Below are 14,600 nucleotides of genomic sequence, written 5' to 3' on the forward strand. Positions count from 1 at the left end.
ATTTGAGTTCCCTTTGGAGAGGCAAGAGGATACATTGTTGGGGTTCACTCAATTCTCAGTCGGAACGTACCTGGGTTGCAGGGTTGATCCCTGGCTGGTGGGGAATGTGCGGGAGGCAACCAATCTGTGTCCCTCACATTGATGTTTCCCCTCTCTCTCTGTCTCCCTCCCTCCCACCCTAAAAATCAATGAAGAAAATGTCCTCAGGTAGGAGTAACAAAAACAACACACACACAAAAAGAAAACAGACGACAGTTTTAAAAACAAATAAAAATGAGAACTACCCATCATTATCACTCAAGAAATTAGAAGATACTTCCTCAGCAAGATATAATCAAACGGAATGCTTTAATATGGAATATAAAAACCCTAGTACCAACAGGCTATAGATGAAAAATCAGATGATTATATCAACTGAAGATAAAGCATTTGACAAAATCCAATACTTATTCATAATAAAAGATCTCAGCAAATTAATAGAGGGAAACTTTCTAAATTTAATGAGAAAACTATGAAAACAACTTAGTTATTATCATACTTAATGATGAAAAACTGAACGTTCTCCTGAAAGTATCACAAACCAGTCAAAAATGTTCTTTCTTACTACACTACCCCAATTCAGTATCATACTGGAAGTCCTAGCTAGTGCAATAAGAAGAGGAAATAACAGGCATACAAACAGGGAAGGAAGAAATAAAACTACTTGCAGCTGAAGACCCCAAGGATTCTATCCAAAGAAATGGCAAAAAATAAGTGAATTCAGCAAGACTGCAGGATACCAAAACAACACCCCAAAACACAATTACATTTCTGTGCACTACCAAAGATTGTGTGGAAAATTTAAATTTAAAAATCAATGCCACTCACTATCATTCAAAAACGTAGATACAAATCCTAACAAAAATTTTCAGAACCTGTATGTTGAAAATTATAAACTGCTATAAATCAAGGATTAAATAAATGTAGTCACATCATGTACTTGTTCATGATGCTGACTTTCAAACTGACCTACAGCATAAATCAATTTCTATAAAAATGAGAGTAAGACATTTCTGTAAGAATAGGCAAGCTTATCTTTAAGATATATATGCAAAGTTCAAGGAACTAGAAAAGCTAAGTCAGTTTTAAATAATATAGAGAGGAATCACTTTACTCAATTTTTAAGATTTACAATCTAGGTACAGAAATAAAACAATAAATTGGGATTAAGAAAAAGTTTTATGTTTTAAAACCAAATAAAGAATGGTTTGTTTCTAAAAAGTCAAATCCTTAAGTTTTAACTGGTACAATAAAATATGCCCATTCATATGGGTTTCCTTATCTTCTCAAATACTCGCCCTCCAATGTCTAACTCCTGACATTGGACAGCAATGAATGTATACAAAACACATAAGGATCAAGGCCCTTGCCCCTGAAACAACCCCCTTGCCCCAAGTAAACTAGGTAATCCATGACAAAGTGCTGTAGGCTTAACAGAAGTCTCATTGCATTTTCTCTTCTTTCTCCTTTAAAAAAAAAAATTCCTGAGATACACTGCAATGTAAACTAAGTACAAAGATGGAGGTGAAGGTGCACGCCCTCACAGTTAAATTCTCAGGTGCAGAGTAAGGCTCCAGGCTGGGTGAATTTCTAAAAAGTGTCTTCCCGTAACAAGTGATGATCTGCAACACAAGGTCTCCTCATGGCGAAGATTCTTGCGGGGTTTCTCTTTGGTATGTACAACTGGATGCTGTGTTAGATGTTTTCTCTGGCAAAAGATTTTCCTCAGTGTTTACATTCAAAAAGTCTTTCCCCAACAGGAGTTCTCGGAGAGTAAGTGCAGTCTGCCCACCTGGGAAGGGTCTTTCCACTTGGGTTACACTGACAGGGTTTCTCCCAGAATGCATCCTTTGATGCTGAGTGAGCGATGAGCTGCGACTGAAGGCCTTTCCACACTCACTGCACTTATAGGGCTTCTCTCCAGTGTGGATGATGGCGTGTCGGATGAGGTTAGTGCTCCAGCAAAAGGATTTGCCACACTCCATGCACTCATAGGGCTTCTCTCCACTATGAATCCGCTGGTGCCTCGTGAGGCCTGACCTGCGGTTGAAGGCCTTCCCACACTCACTGCACTCATAGGGCTTCTCTCCAGTGTGGATGCTGAAGTGCCGAATAAGGTCTTTCCTAGTGCTAAAGGCTTTCCCACATTCTTTACACTCAAAAGGTTTCTCTCCAGTGTGGGCCCTCTTATGCAAGATAAAAGTGGAGCAGTGGGTGAAGGCCCTACCACATTCAGTGCACACAAAAGGCTTCTCCCCAGTGTGGATCCGCTGGTGCCTCTTGAGGTACGACCTGTGGTTGAAGGCCTTCCCGCACTCGAGGCACTCAAAGGGCTTCTCCCCAGTGTGGATGACATAGTGGTGAATGAGGGCGGCGCTCTCACAGAAGGCTTTCCCACACTCACTGCACTCATAGGGCTTCTCCCCAGTGTGCGTCTGCTGGTGCCACATGAGGTATGACTTGTGTTTGAAGACCTTGCCACACTCAAAACACTCATAGGGATTCTCACCACTGTGGATGATGTGATGTCGAAGAAATCCTGGCCTATGTCGAAAAACTTGCCCACATTCTTTGCAGACAAAGGATTTTTCTCCAGTGTGTCTCCTCTTATGCAAGACAAAATTGGAGCGATGAGTGAAGGCCTTTCCACATTCATTGCACTTATAGGGTTTCTCTCCACTGTGAATCCGCTGGTGTTGTGTAAGGTATGACTTGCGGTTGAAGGCCTTCCCACACTCCATGCACTCATAGGGCCTCTCCCCTGTGTGGATCATGTGGTGTTGAAGGAGGTGTGTGCTCTTAATAAACGTTTTCCCACACTCTGTACATTCATACGGCTTCACACCAGAGTGAATCTTTTCATGTCCTGCAAGAAGGTGTTTCTTGTTAAACACTTTCCCACATTCATTGCATTTAAAGGTATTTTCCTCTTCCTGAATCGTGGAATCTTTACCCAATTCACGTGAGTCAAGGACAGCACCTCCTGGAGGGACTGGCTCCTGCACAGTCCTTGAACACACCCCATCAACTGCCCCTAAGCCACCATGTTCTGGGCGCGCAGGGAACTTCTCCCTTAGGAGGTCTATCCCTGGTTTCAAGTGTCCTTCCTGCCGGGACACTTCCGATGGGCCATTCCAATCCTTGGTTTGGTCCACTTGGGAGACCACTGGAACTTTTTGTGTTAGTTGTCCCTGGAGTGAGAATCTCTCAGACAGGGCTGGCTCAGAAGTGGTAAGTTCTGTGGTTTTGAGTTTTTCTCTGTCACCTGAAGAAACCCAACACACAAAAGGCCTGTTAGTAATGTCAACACAGAAGGAACAAAATCTGCATTTCAGTGAACAACATGAAGGTGAAAATAGTGCCTCTGTGTTTGCTATGTTTTGCTACCTCTGAATCCCAGGACTGCAATCTTTCTGTCCTGGTCCCTGGACTGTTGACACCCAGTGACCTGGCTGGATGAGAGGACAAACATGGCTGTACAAAATAATGACACTACGTGTTCTGAGTTTCCTCTGAGCAAGCACAGGCCACGTTGCTACGCAAACACTTGTAAGGATATCTAATGCAGCCCCGATGGAAGACAAGAAATGTGTAACACAAAATTAACTCCCCCCAAAGAGAAGTATGATCTTTGTCCCAACTCCAAAGAAGTAACCTCTGAATTCTCGGTATTTCCAGAATGACAGGAGTGTCTCAGTTATTCATGTAGGGCCCCTGGAAACATACCTGACAGTGTATGACAACACATAACTCACTATGGGCCACTAGTAAGGAGATGACTCACAGTAAGGTCTGGCCATACCAGAAAGACCAACGATGTAATTAGAAAGTTTGGGCTTTGAGCCACAAGGTATTAGCTGGGCCACTGGAAGGAAAAGGAGAACTGGAGACTGAGTCCCACTAGCAAAGGCTCAGTGACATCTCAATGAAAATCTGGACACTAAGGATCTGAGTTTCCTGGGTGGGCTACACACTGCTATAAATCAAGGCCAGGAGGTAAGGAGTTGCTGAGGATGTGGGATCTTCGTGCTTGGAACACTTCCAGTCCTATATTCCTTGTCTCTTCTAATTTGTATCCTTTTAAATATGATAGTGAGTATAGAGGGTTTTAGGGAGTTTTTCTGAGTCTAGCAAATCATCGAACTTGAGGGTGGTTTGGGGAAATTCCTGAACTTGCCTGCCCATTCCTGGGCAGACATGAGAGTCTTGAGTTCTGTGCCCTTCACCCTTGGTTTGGCTAATGCTATGGAAGAAAAATCAGAGTTTTTCAATGGGAGGTGCTACAATGTGATTCCTACTGGCACCATAACAGGAAGGGCACTACAGTGTGAGGAGATGGTGCTCAGAAGCCACGGACAGACAGGTGGGGACAGACTCAGGGGGCAGTGAGGACTCCCAGGACATACTGAGTCTGGTATGCCTGAGGAACGGTTTGGTGAAGAAGGCAAAATACACATGATCTGTACGGAGAAAATGATGTTAAAGCTCAGGTTTATCAGTGAAGGATCTGATGATATAAAACCAACAATTCTACCCAAGTGAATATATAAATTCAACATAATTCCCTGTAAAGTGCCAACCAGGTTACCATAGAACCCGAAAATCTGACTGTGGATCTGCATGAAAGACCAAAGTGAGCACAGGAGCATAAGGAGGACACTTCCCTGATCAGATAATACTATTAGTAGATTATAGATGTTAAGACCTGATAGTACCTACACATAGAGAAGACAAACAGGTCTTGGGAAAATAGAGAACTCACACTACATGAAGCTTTGGCAGACGCAGGAGACAGAGCAGCTTGGTGGTAAAGCAAAGAATACATAGTAAACAGAGCTGAAAAAATTGGTGGCATGTTGCCCTGGCCTGTATGGCCCAGTGGTTAGAGCACCAGCCTGTTTCACTACCGCCACAGCGCTGGTAATCCGCAAGTCGGGCTCTGAGGCCCAGACAGATCTTAGCTCATACAGCTCTGTCCTCCATGAGGACAGAGGGCCCACAAGTCAAAGGGCTCCATGGCTTCCAAACCACCAGACAGGCCACAACAAGAGCCTTCCCTATGGATCCATGGCCAGTGGTCTCCTGAAGGTCTCAAGGCTGCAGGGTCTTCCATTTGCCCACAGCTTGGCTCCTACCTGTACAGGTGCTGTGGGAGAGGTTTTCCTTCACCGTCCATAGCTCCTGCCTGTGCTCCAGCTGGCAGATCAGCTCAGGTCTGGGAACAGGACACCCTGTTCACAGAGAAGGAAAGAGGACACAAGGATTTTTGTGAAAGGAATTAAAACCTCCCCACCTAGTCTGCAAATTCAGGATGTGGACAAGATTCAGAAGGAAGCTCCTCCCATCCACACAAACAAAAAATGACGTGTAACCTGAAAACCAGCTCACAAACACCACCACTGGGATCTAAAGACTGCAGGCAGTAACGCTAGCTGTGTAGATAGCACCGTTCCCCTAGATTCCATCCCAAGTCTGTTCAGTTGTCGCCATGAGACCCAAAGGAAACTATCCCCTCTCTCCAGAAGGTATTTTCTAATTAATCCCAGTTAAGTGGGTCTCAATAGCCTGTGCATCACTACCTCTGGGTGGTCTGTTCACATGCAACTGAAACCAAGTCTCTGAAGGTGAGGCCTGGATCTAGGGAGATTTAAAAACCTCCCCAGCCCTGGCCAGAGCGGTTCAGTTTGTTGGAGCGTCATCCCATGGACGAAAGGTGGTGGGTTCCATCCCGGTTGGGGTGACTATGGGAGGCAACCAATCAATGTTTCTCACATCGATGTTTCTCTCTCTCCCCTCCTCATTTTCTCTCTTTTCATTCCTCTCTCTAAAATGAATTTTAAAAAAATCCTCAAGTGAGGATTAAGCGGGGGAAAAAAGAGAAATGGTCAGGGAAAGAGATGTAACGCCCCTACCCCTGCCCAGCCCTCAAAAAGATTTTGTTTGGAGGAGAAAAAAAAGAAAAAAGAGGGAAGAGAGATGAAGGGACTATTTATACTGCAGACTAGGGTCATCCCAGGAAGATGCTACTGCCTCGAGGCTCCAGACCTTTCCCCTTCCCATCCTTTCTTTAAAATCAGGCAGCACACTAAAAGCCAGGTCCACCAAACATAAAACCAGTTCTAGACTATTCATTGATTTAAAAACAGTAACAAGAAACAAACCCCTGGAGACAGAAGGGAAAACATAAAAAGTAAATAAAACACAGTATGTAACTAAATTAACGTTGTCTATAACCTGACCCAACTGGAGACCCAAAATTTATATATTAAAAATTTATACGCCCTGGCTAGGTAACTCAGCTGGTTAGAGCAACCTCACAATACATCAAGGTTGAGGGTTCAGTCTCTGGTCAGGGCACATACGAGAATCAACCAATGATGTATTACTAAGTGAAACAACAGATCAATCTTTCTTTCTTCATTTCTTTCTCTCTCCCCTGTCCCTCTCTCTAAAATCAATAAATTATAAAAAATTATATAACTTATGTAGTAAATTATACATAATAATTATGTATAACATAAATACAAAAATTTTATATGCTAATAAACTTTATATTACAAAAACAAAACAGGGCCCAGCCAGCATTGCTCAGCAGTTGAGCATCAATCTATGATCCAGGCAATCATGGTTCAATTCCGGGTCAAGGCACATGCCCGGGTTGCGGGCTCAATCCCCAGTAGGGAGCATGCAGGAGGTAGCCGATCAATGACTCTCTCATCATTGATGTTTCTATCTCTCTCTTTCCCTTCCTCTCTCTGAAATCAATAAAGACATATTTAAAGAAAAAGAAAAAAAAAGACCTTGCATGGCTCTAGGAAACCCAGAGTCACTTCCCTTGATGGAGGGTCACTGTGAAAATTCAGCAATGAAATCAAAACAATGTTATTAAGTCCCAGTGAGCTCATGCGGCCTGCAGAGGCTGCAAGCCTGAGTACTCCCATCTGTTGAAAAGGCAAAAGTAGCAAGGGTTTGGGGCAAGAGGTGAAAAAAGTATGTAAACCCAGACCTTCCATCAAAAACAATCAGAGGCAGAGCGGAGAAGAAACAAAGGCCCAGCTGTGACTAAGCGTCCCTGCACCCTCTGGAACGGGGTCTGCCAACCTGAAGGCAGGGAGGAATCTGTCCTACATGCTTTAGTGCATTCTTGGCTCCATCCACTAGATATCAGTAGTATCCACACCCCAGCTTAACAACAAAACACATCTCCAGACACTGTGGAGTGTCTCTGGGAAGCAAGATCCTCCCCAGGTGAGAAACACTAGTTTAGAAGGTAGTAAACAGAATGATAGAAAGGGATAGGGAGACCCTGGACCAGGGACTTAGGAAATGAGAGACCTTCATGAAGATACAAGAGCATAGAACAATACCTGGTGGCGACAGGGGCAAAGGCCTCCTGGGGACCTGCCCAATTCACCCCCTGACAACTGACCTGGGGGGGACACTTGGGTCAACTGGGCTCACTCAGTCAGATACTTCTCCAGAATGTGAAATGAGTCTGTGCTGGGCACTGAGGTGAGAGATCCAAGGAAGTATGGACTCAGGTGGCCATTGCTGCCTCAAGAGAGCCCAGCAGCAAAGGAAGAAAGAGAAACAACATAAATATGCAAAAAAGTAGAGATGAGGAATCGGGGGGGCCACAGAGAGCAGGGACTGAGGTGGCCACACCTGCCACAAACTCGTTGAGAACAAGAAGCCATACAGAATAGAGTGACATGAGAAGACCCAGAGAGAGAAGCCAGGAAGAGAGACCCAGGAGCCGGGGAATAATCCTTGTGGTTCCCAGATCCTATATCAGTCCCTCAAAGGCCCCACTGGATGTCCTGCCTTTGGGTTCTGCACAACACCCCCATTTCCTTCCGCCACTTTTCAGAAGCCATAAGAAAACTGTTTCTTGCCCAAGAACCACATGGAGACTAGGCCAGAAGACGTGAGTCTATAAAATGACAGAGGCTGTGGGGAGGAGGGAAGGCAGCCCCTGAGACCTTCTTGACCAGCCAGGTCTGGAGCCAGAGGGTGGAATTAGCAAGTAGCAGGTCCCCCACGGCAGGGGGAGGGCTTACCCAGAGACACCAGGAGCCTGCAGTTTTCCAGCATCACCTCCTGGTACAGGGTCCTCTGGGCTGGGTCCAGTTGGCCCCACTCCTCCTGGGTGAAAGTCACGGCCACATCCTCGAAGGTCACAGGCACCTGGAAAGTCAAACAGACATAGCAGAGTTGGCCTTGGAGCTGTTGGGGATGGGATTGGTGATTGTCTCTGCATCACGGTCAAGCTGCAGACATCATGGCCCAAAGCACCAAGCATCTCCTGAGGGCTCAGCTCTGTGCAATGCTGTGGACATACTACAACAGTGTAGAAGAGAAGCCTCCTATCAGGAGCCACTGTAAATTGATATAAGATAATGGAAATGACATGTCGATTGTGAGATGCAGACAATAAAGACTACGGGACACCAGAGGGCTGAGGAAATGTGGTAATGATACCAATATACCCGAACCTCAGTGATCCTGCAACTGCCTGCCCCAAGCTGAGGGCTCCACTTCCTGGTTAAAGGGACTAAAAGTCCCCAGCTCTGTCTCCTGTGGTTTGCACCCAAACTCTAGAAACCCTACCCTTGCCAGCCGAGTTACCGTGGGGACGTCACTTCATTTCTGAGCCTCTGTGTCCCTATCAGTAACAGCTCCCACTTCCCTAGTAACATTTGTGACAGAAGCGATTCAATGGTCGGTGTGCTTCAGGATTTTTACTAATCCTCCCGCAGACCGTGGCAAACATCTCAGTGCCCCAGGGCTGAGGGAGTCCCACCAGGTCACCCAGAGTCTCACACCCTACAAGCCAGAGGTAAGACTTCAACACAGGTTACTTGACACTCCTCCATCATCCAAGTGAAAACACAGTAAGGAGCCTGTGAAGTATTTACAACCTTTTTTATTTTTTAAATCCTCACCTGAGGATATTTTTTCCATTATTTTTAGAGAAAGTGGAAGGGAGGGAGGAAGGGGGGGAGAGAGCGAGAGAATCACGGATGTGAGAGGGACACACCGACGGGCTGCCTCCCGAACGCGCCCCGGATGGAACTGCAACCCAGGCAGGTGCCCCCGACCCGGCATCGAGCCCAAGACCCTTCAGTGCGCTAACCACCGCGCCACACCGGCCAGGGCTGCACCCCTTTTTGCTATGAAACCCGTTTCTGTCTCCCCTAAAACTGCGCCGTGGGCATGGACAGCGGAGCAGCGCCTCCCCGCAGACTTCACAGGACAATCACCCGAAAAGGGGGCACCTGCCTGGGTAACGTCCAGGCCCCGACCAGCGCCCCACACCCCTGGGTCTCCTGACTCCACAGCGAGTCGTTAGCCTCCTTTCCGTCGCGAATCCCGACAGCCCTTATCCCGGAGGCGGGGTATTTCAGGACCAAGGACCGCAACGGGCAAAGGACAAGCTGGTCCGACCCGGGGCTGCCGCGGATGAGGACGGGCGACCCCTGCCGGAGACCACCCACCGCCACCTCCCCGCGTCCCAGCCGCTGCGGGAACAGGTAACCCCATGAACCACCCAGCCTCCCCCGCGTCTGTGCGCTGCTGCCGGGAAACTCCCGCTTCTCTCTGGCCCCGAGGCACAAGGTCGCCGGCTGCAGGGGGCGGGGGGCCGGATCCCCGCAGGAGGCATCGTCCACTCTCCCGGCGCCTCAGCGACCACCCGTCAGAGGCCCAAACCCGCTTAGGGCCGGGGACAAACTACGGGGCGGCCCGGGCGCACCGGCCGGAACGCACGACGCCCGCGGAGTCCATGCCCGCGGGCGTCCCGGCTCCCAGCCCGTCGGGGCCGAAACCGCCGTCCACGCACCTGTGTGAGGCGGGTCGGCGCCGCAGCCATCGTGCGACCCTGGGGTTCGAGCGAGGTCGGGACCGGAGAGCGCCCGGCGACCTCGGCCGCCCGCCGCGCTCGGGGCCGCAGTGTCCTCCCGGCGCAGGGCGCGCCCTCGGCGACGGCGGGGTGAAGGGCGGGCGCACCGGCCCCGGGGAGGCCGCGGCCCGGCCGGTGATCGGGGGACGCGCCCGCTAGGGGGAGTCCCGGCCCGGACACAGGCGCGGAGATGAGGCCCGTCCGCCTCCGCTGCTCGGGAAGAAGTCGGCGAGAAGCCTGAAGAAAGGCGCTGACCCCGCGCTCAGCCCGTCAGGCCCATCTGGGACCCAACCGCGGAGGCAAATGGCGGCCGCAGAGGAAACGCCGGAAGTCCCGCCCACGCACCATGGCCGCCGGAAACGCCCCTGTCCCGGGCCGTCATTGGCCAGCGGCCGCCTCAGTCTCAGGAAGCACAGCCTTCTGGGTAATGTAGTTCCTCCGCCTCCCTCTATCCAACGAGGCGAGGAGCGCCTTAACCAGGAAGCCGTTCTTCGGATAAAAGGCGCGCGAGCTTCCGAAATCGGGGGCGGGAGAGGGAGCGAGGCTCTGGCGGCGGGGACTTCGCCCAGTTCTAGCCCTCCCGCTTCCGGTCTCTCCCGGAGACGGACTACAAGTCCCTTCGAACCTCCGAGGACGCCGCCGGAAGTCCCGCCTCCGCGCGTTGCGCAGGTGGCGCGCGGCCCTAAAGCTCCTGCCTGGGGTTGGTCCCGGCTTCGGGGGCCCCGCCGTCGGGCCCGGATCAGCCGAGGACTGGGGTCCGCCGTCCCCTGAGGTGGGCGCCCCCGCCTGCAGCGCGAGCGGCGGTCGCGGGCTCGTCTGCGCCGGGAGAGGCGTCAGGTCCCGACTCTGCGGAGGCCGTCGGGGGGCAGAGGCGCCGCCGGGTGGGAGTCAGCGAACCGCCGCGGCCCCCGCGGGGTCTGCTCTGGCGCCCCCGCAGGTGCCAGCGCCCCGGCTGTCTAAATGCCTGTTCCCAGGGTAGCCCGGCCGCGTGGCGCGGGCGCGGGCGCCCACCCGGGACGCGGGCGCCCACCTGGAGCGCCCACCTCGGTCCCCAGCAGGGGGCGCGCGGGAGGCGGCCGGTCAATGACTCTCATCATTGACGTTTCTCTCTCACTCTCCCGTCCTCCCTCTGAAATCAATAAAGACCTATTTAAAAAATAATTTTAAAAAGCTGACTCATTGTCTCTTAAAAAATAATAGTAAAAGTAAAAGCGTGTGGTCGTTTAGTGTGAGCGTTTAGAACTGTAAAAACCATTGCAGAGCCTCAAAGCCTCTTGTTCGACGTGGTGAAAAATGAATAAACTGTTAGTCGAGGGAAAAGAGTCCTGTCTGGAGTCCTCCCTGGGTCCTTTCATTTCCACCCAAGAAAATGCTGGGCCCTGGCCGGTGTGGCTCAGGGGTTAGAGCCTCATTTGGGGGTTTGCTCCCCTCCCCTGGTCGGGGTGCATCCTGGAGGCAGCCAGTCCCCGCGTCTCCCACAGGGATGTTTCCCTCCCGGTCTCTCCGCTTCCACGGTCTCTGAAAAGCAACGGAGAAAACATCCCCAGGTGAGGATTCGCAACAGAAAAGGAGGTGATGGGATCAGGAAGGTGGGACTTGAGGTCAAAGGGGAGGCGCTGCTGCTATAAAACCAGCCCCACCGCCCAGCCCGGCTCCCAGCTGGAAGCTGAGGCCTGTCCCCCGACATGGCTCAAGACGGCTCCCCCAAGGGTAAGTCCAGGCTCCCGGATGTGGTGTCCGCTCGGGTGGCTTGGGGAGGAAATTGGGCTAAAAAACCTGTGGGCTTGTGAGAAGCTGTGGAAGTTCTCAAACGTCTAAATTACTGGGGTTTGGGGGAGCCAGTTTCTCCCGGGCGACACGAACCGAGGCTGTTTCCCGAAGTTCACGACGACGCGGACGCCGGAGAGCTGAGCGAGGGCCCTTTTCTGATGAAGCTGGTGCTAAATGGAATGGAATGAGATCCATTCAAGGTGGGAGACAAATGCATTTTCACGTAACAGCGTGAAGCAGTCACTGAAATGGTTCCAGACGCCACGTGGACGGACGTTAAGGAGACTTGCTGTCTGGGGCTAGATTTGCTTGTATCCTTCAAACAAAAGAGCACATCACCACGGGCCAAATCCAGGCCTTGCCCTGGGGCGATCGGTGATGCCGTCCTACAGCCACTGGTCCTGGAAGATGAAGGGCGGCACTGTCCTCGAGGTGGCTGTGGCTCCCTGAGCCCATGTGCCCTGCGGTGCGGGAGGCACAGGAGGTCTGATGGGACCCACCCTGCAGATCTGGCTGGGGCCCCGGGGCGGCATCCACAGCTCCTGGTGCTGCAGCGGGAAGGCTGAGGTGGAGGCCCGGGTGATGAGGGGCCTGTGGACGTGGTCGGGTGGGCCCCCAGCTTGGCCTCGTTGGCACTGGTGAGCCTCTGGAGGAGCCTGAGCAGCTGCGGCTGGTCACCTCCGAAGTGTGGGCTATGGAAGTGGTGGGGTGGACCTTCCCCCTCCCCCCGGCCCGGCCACCATACGTGTATTCTTAAAACACAGCAATTTTTTGTTTTTTATTTTATTAATTCTCTCCTGAGGATATTTGTTCCGTTACTTTTTCAGAGAGAGTGGAAGCAAAGAAACGGGGGGGGGTGGGGGGTGGAGAACATCCTTGTTCCAGAGACATGGCAACTGGTTGCCTCCCACAGGTGCCCGCAAAAGGGGCAGAGAGCAAACCCCCAACCCAGGTATGTGCCCTTGCCTGGGAATCGAACCTGAGAGCGCTCGGTGTGCAGGCGGACACTAACCACTGAGCCACACCAGCCAGGGCAAGACATCAATTTTTTTTAAGAAGGGTGGAATTCCGATCATTTTATTTTTATTGATTTTACAGAGGGGGGGTTGGAGAGAGAGAGCGAGAGACGTGGATTTGTTGTCCCACGTGATTATCATTCATTGGTTGCTTCTCATATGTGCCCTGAATGGAGATCACACCTACACTGTTGGGGTCCTGGGCCCACAGTCTAACCAACCGAGGTACCCGGCCAGGGCCTTTCATTGTATTTGAAAACGGGAGACCTTGATTCCCAGGTGAAGGCATTCGGATCAGCTGGAGAAGTTCAAAAACCACCCCAATGTGTTTAAGGGCTTTACGATCACGTGAGGGTTCTTTCCTCGTGGGTCCTGGTGGCTTCCCCTTGAGGAAATGAGAGACTATCCCGAACCTGAAGTGAATGTACAACCTGACGCGTTATATGACTCTTTTCTCCTAATCTTCCCATAGCAGTGAATCGCAGGAGATGCTTCACCCGCACAAAATTCACAAAAGAACAATTGAAAATCCTCATCGGATCCTTCAACCAAGAACCTTACCCAAGTTACAATATCAGGCAAAAGCTTGCTTTGGAAATGAACCTTGAAGGGCCAGTAATCCAGGTAAGTTACAAACTCTGTACCTCGGAGCCAAGACCTCGAGAGCGCAGTGGGGAGGGCAATTCACCGAGCACAGAGTGTGGGCCAGTGTGCTGAGGGCTTTGCGTGGAGTACCATGGGGTTTTTTGTATGTGTTTTTTTTCATTGATTTGTAGAGAGAAAGGCAGGAAGGCAGAGAGAGGCATCAATCTGCTGTTTCACTCATTCATTGGCTGACTCTTGCATGCGCCCTAACCAGGGATTGAACCCACAACCTTGGCCTATCGCGATGATGCTCTAACCAACTGAGCGACCTCGCCAGGGTTGGTTCTTAAATGCGTAATAATCACAGCATCTGTTTATTAGCTTGAAAGATTATTATAGCAAATCATACCAGGACCAGATTGTAAAGGTGTTAAATACCAGGCCCTGACCTAAGCGTGGGATGGGACAGGTCAGTAATAATCCCGAGCTTCGGCCTGATAAGAACGACCGCCTTTGGAGAAAGGCGGCGATGGGGCTGGCGGGACCTAATTCTCTTTCCCTCACTCAGACTTGGTTTCAGAATCGAAGAGCTAAGCACGGATTCCAGAGAAGACCAGAGCCTGGGGACTCAGAAGCCAGCCAAGACCAAGATCAGCCCGTGACGATTCCACGTAAATAGCCTGCTCCGGTCCCGCCGCGCAGCAGGGCCTCTGGGGCGTCCAAGTCCTCTCTCCCGTAGCGGAGCCAACGGCTGCTCTGCACGGGGACAGGATGCTCTCCCTTCCTCGGGGCCGCCCGGCAGTGTCTTCTGGTGGGAAAGGGTTCAACACAGCCCCTGGGAATTCTTCCCCGCACAATCCACGGACCTTTCTTTTCTTTTTTAATCCTCACAGGAGGATACTGTTTTTCTTTTCTTTTTGGTGTTAGAGAGAGAGGAAGGGAGAGACGGAGGAGCACCTTTGTGAGGTCAGAACATCGACTGGCTGCCTTCCATGCACGCCCGGGCTGGGGATCCAACCCACACCCTGGTGCACTGGGCAACGGTCCAGCCAGCTGAGCCCCCCGGCCAGGGCTCTGCTTTTTTTAAAAAAATATGTTTTTATTGATTTTTATCTTTTAAAATAGGTTTTTATTGATTTTAGAGAGAGGAAGAGAGAGAGAAACATTGACGAAAGAGAAACACCCATCTGCTGTCTCCTGCACGCCCTCTACTGGGGATCGAACCGGAAACCGGGGCATGTGCCCTGATGGGAATCAAACGGGAACCATCTGGTGCACAGGACGATTCT

At 50.8% G+C, this 14,600-nt stretch overlaps 1 protein-coding gene across 1 annotated transcript; it reads right to left on the reverse strand.

Moving 5' to 3' along the window:
• Positions 1 to 335: 335 nt before the first annotated feature.
• LOC308547406 (uncharacterized protein) lies at positions 336 to 10,263 on the reverse strand. The gene is made up of 4 exons (XM_081117713.1): positions 9,881 to 10,263; positions 8,100 to 8,226; positions 5,175 to 5,270; positions 336 to 3,304 (listed from the first exon to the last, which is right to left on the reverse strand). Exons 1-4 carry the CDS (start codon positions 9,908 to 9,910, stop codon positions 1,680 to 1,682), a joined length of 1,878 nt encoding a protein of 625 aa, XP_080973839.1. The 5' UTR covers positions 9,911 to 10,263; the 3' UTR covers positions 336 to 1,679.
• Positions 10,264 to 14,600: the final 4,337 nt, after the last annotated feature.

Source organism: Miniopterus schreibersii, assembly GCF_964146895.1.
Source record: "Miniopterus schreibersii genome assembly, chromosome: 18".
In the NCBI taxonomy this organism is placed as follows: domain Eukaryota; kingdom Metazoa; phylum Chordata; class Mammalia; order Chiroptera; family Miniopteridae; genus Miniopterus; species Miniopterus schreibersii.

Bases quoted from the DNA above. Each gene is read 5' to 3' on its own strand.
- LOC308547406 (XM_081117713.1), bottom strand. From the start codon at position 9,910: ATGGCTGCGGCGCCGACCCGCCTCACACAG. The intron at 8,227-9,880 runs GTGCGTGGACGG...TTGACTTTCCAG, and splicing joins CGCCGACCCGCCTCACACAG to GTGCCTGTGACCTTCGAGGA. The intron at 5,271-8,099 runs GTAAGCCCTCCC...CTCTGTGAACAG, and splicing joins CAGGCTCCTGGTGTCTCTGG to GGTGTCCTGTTCCCAGACCT.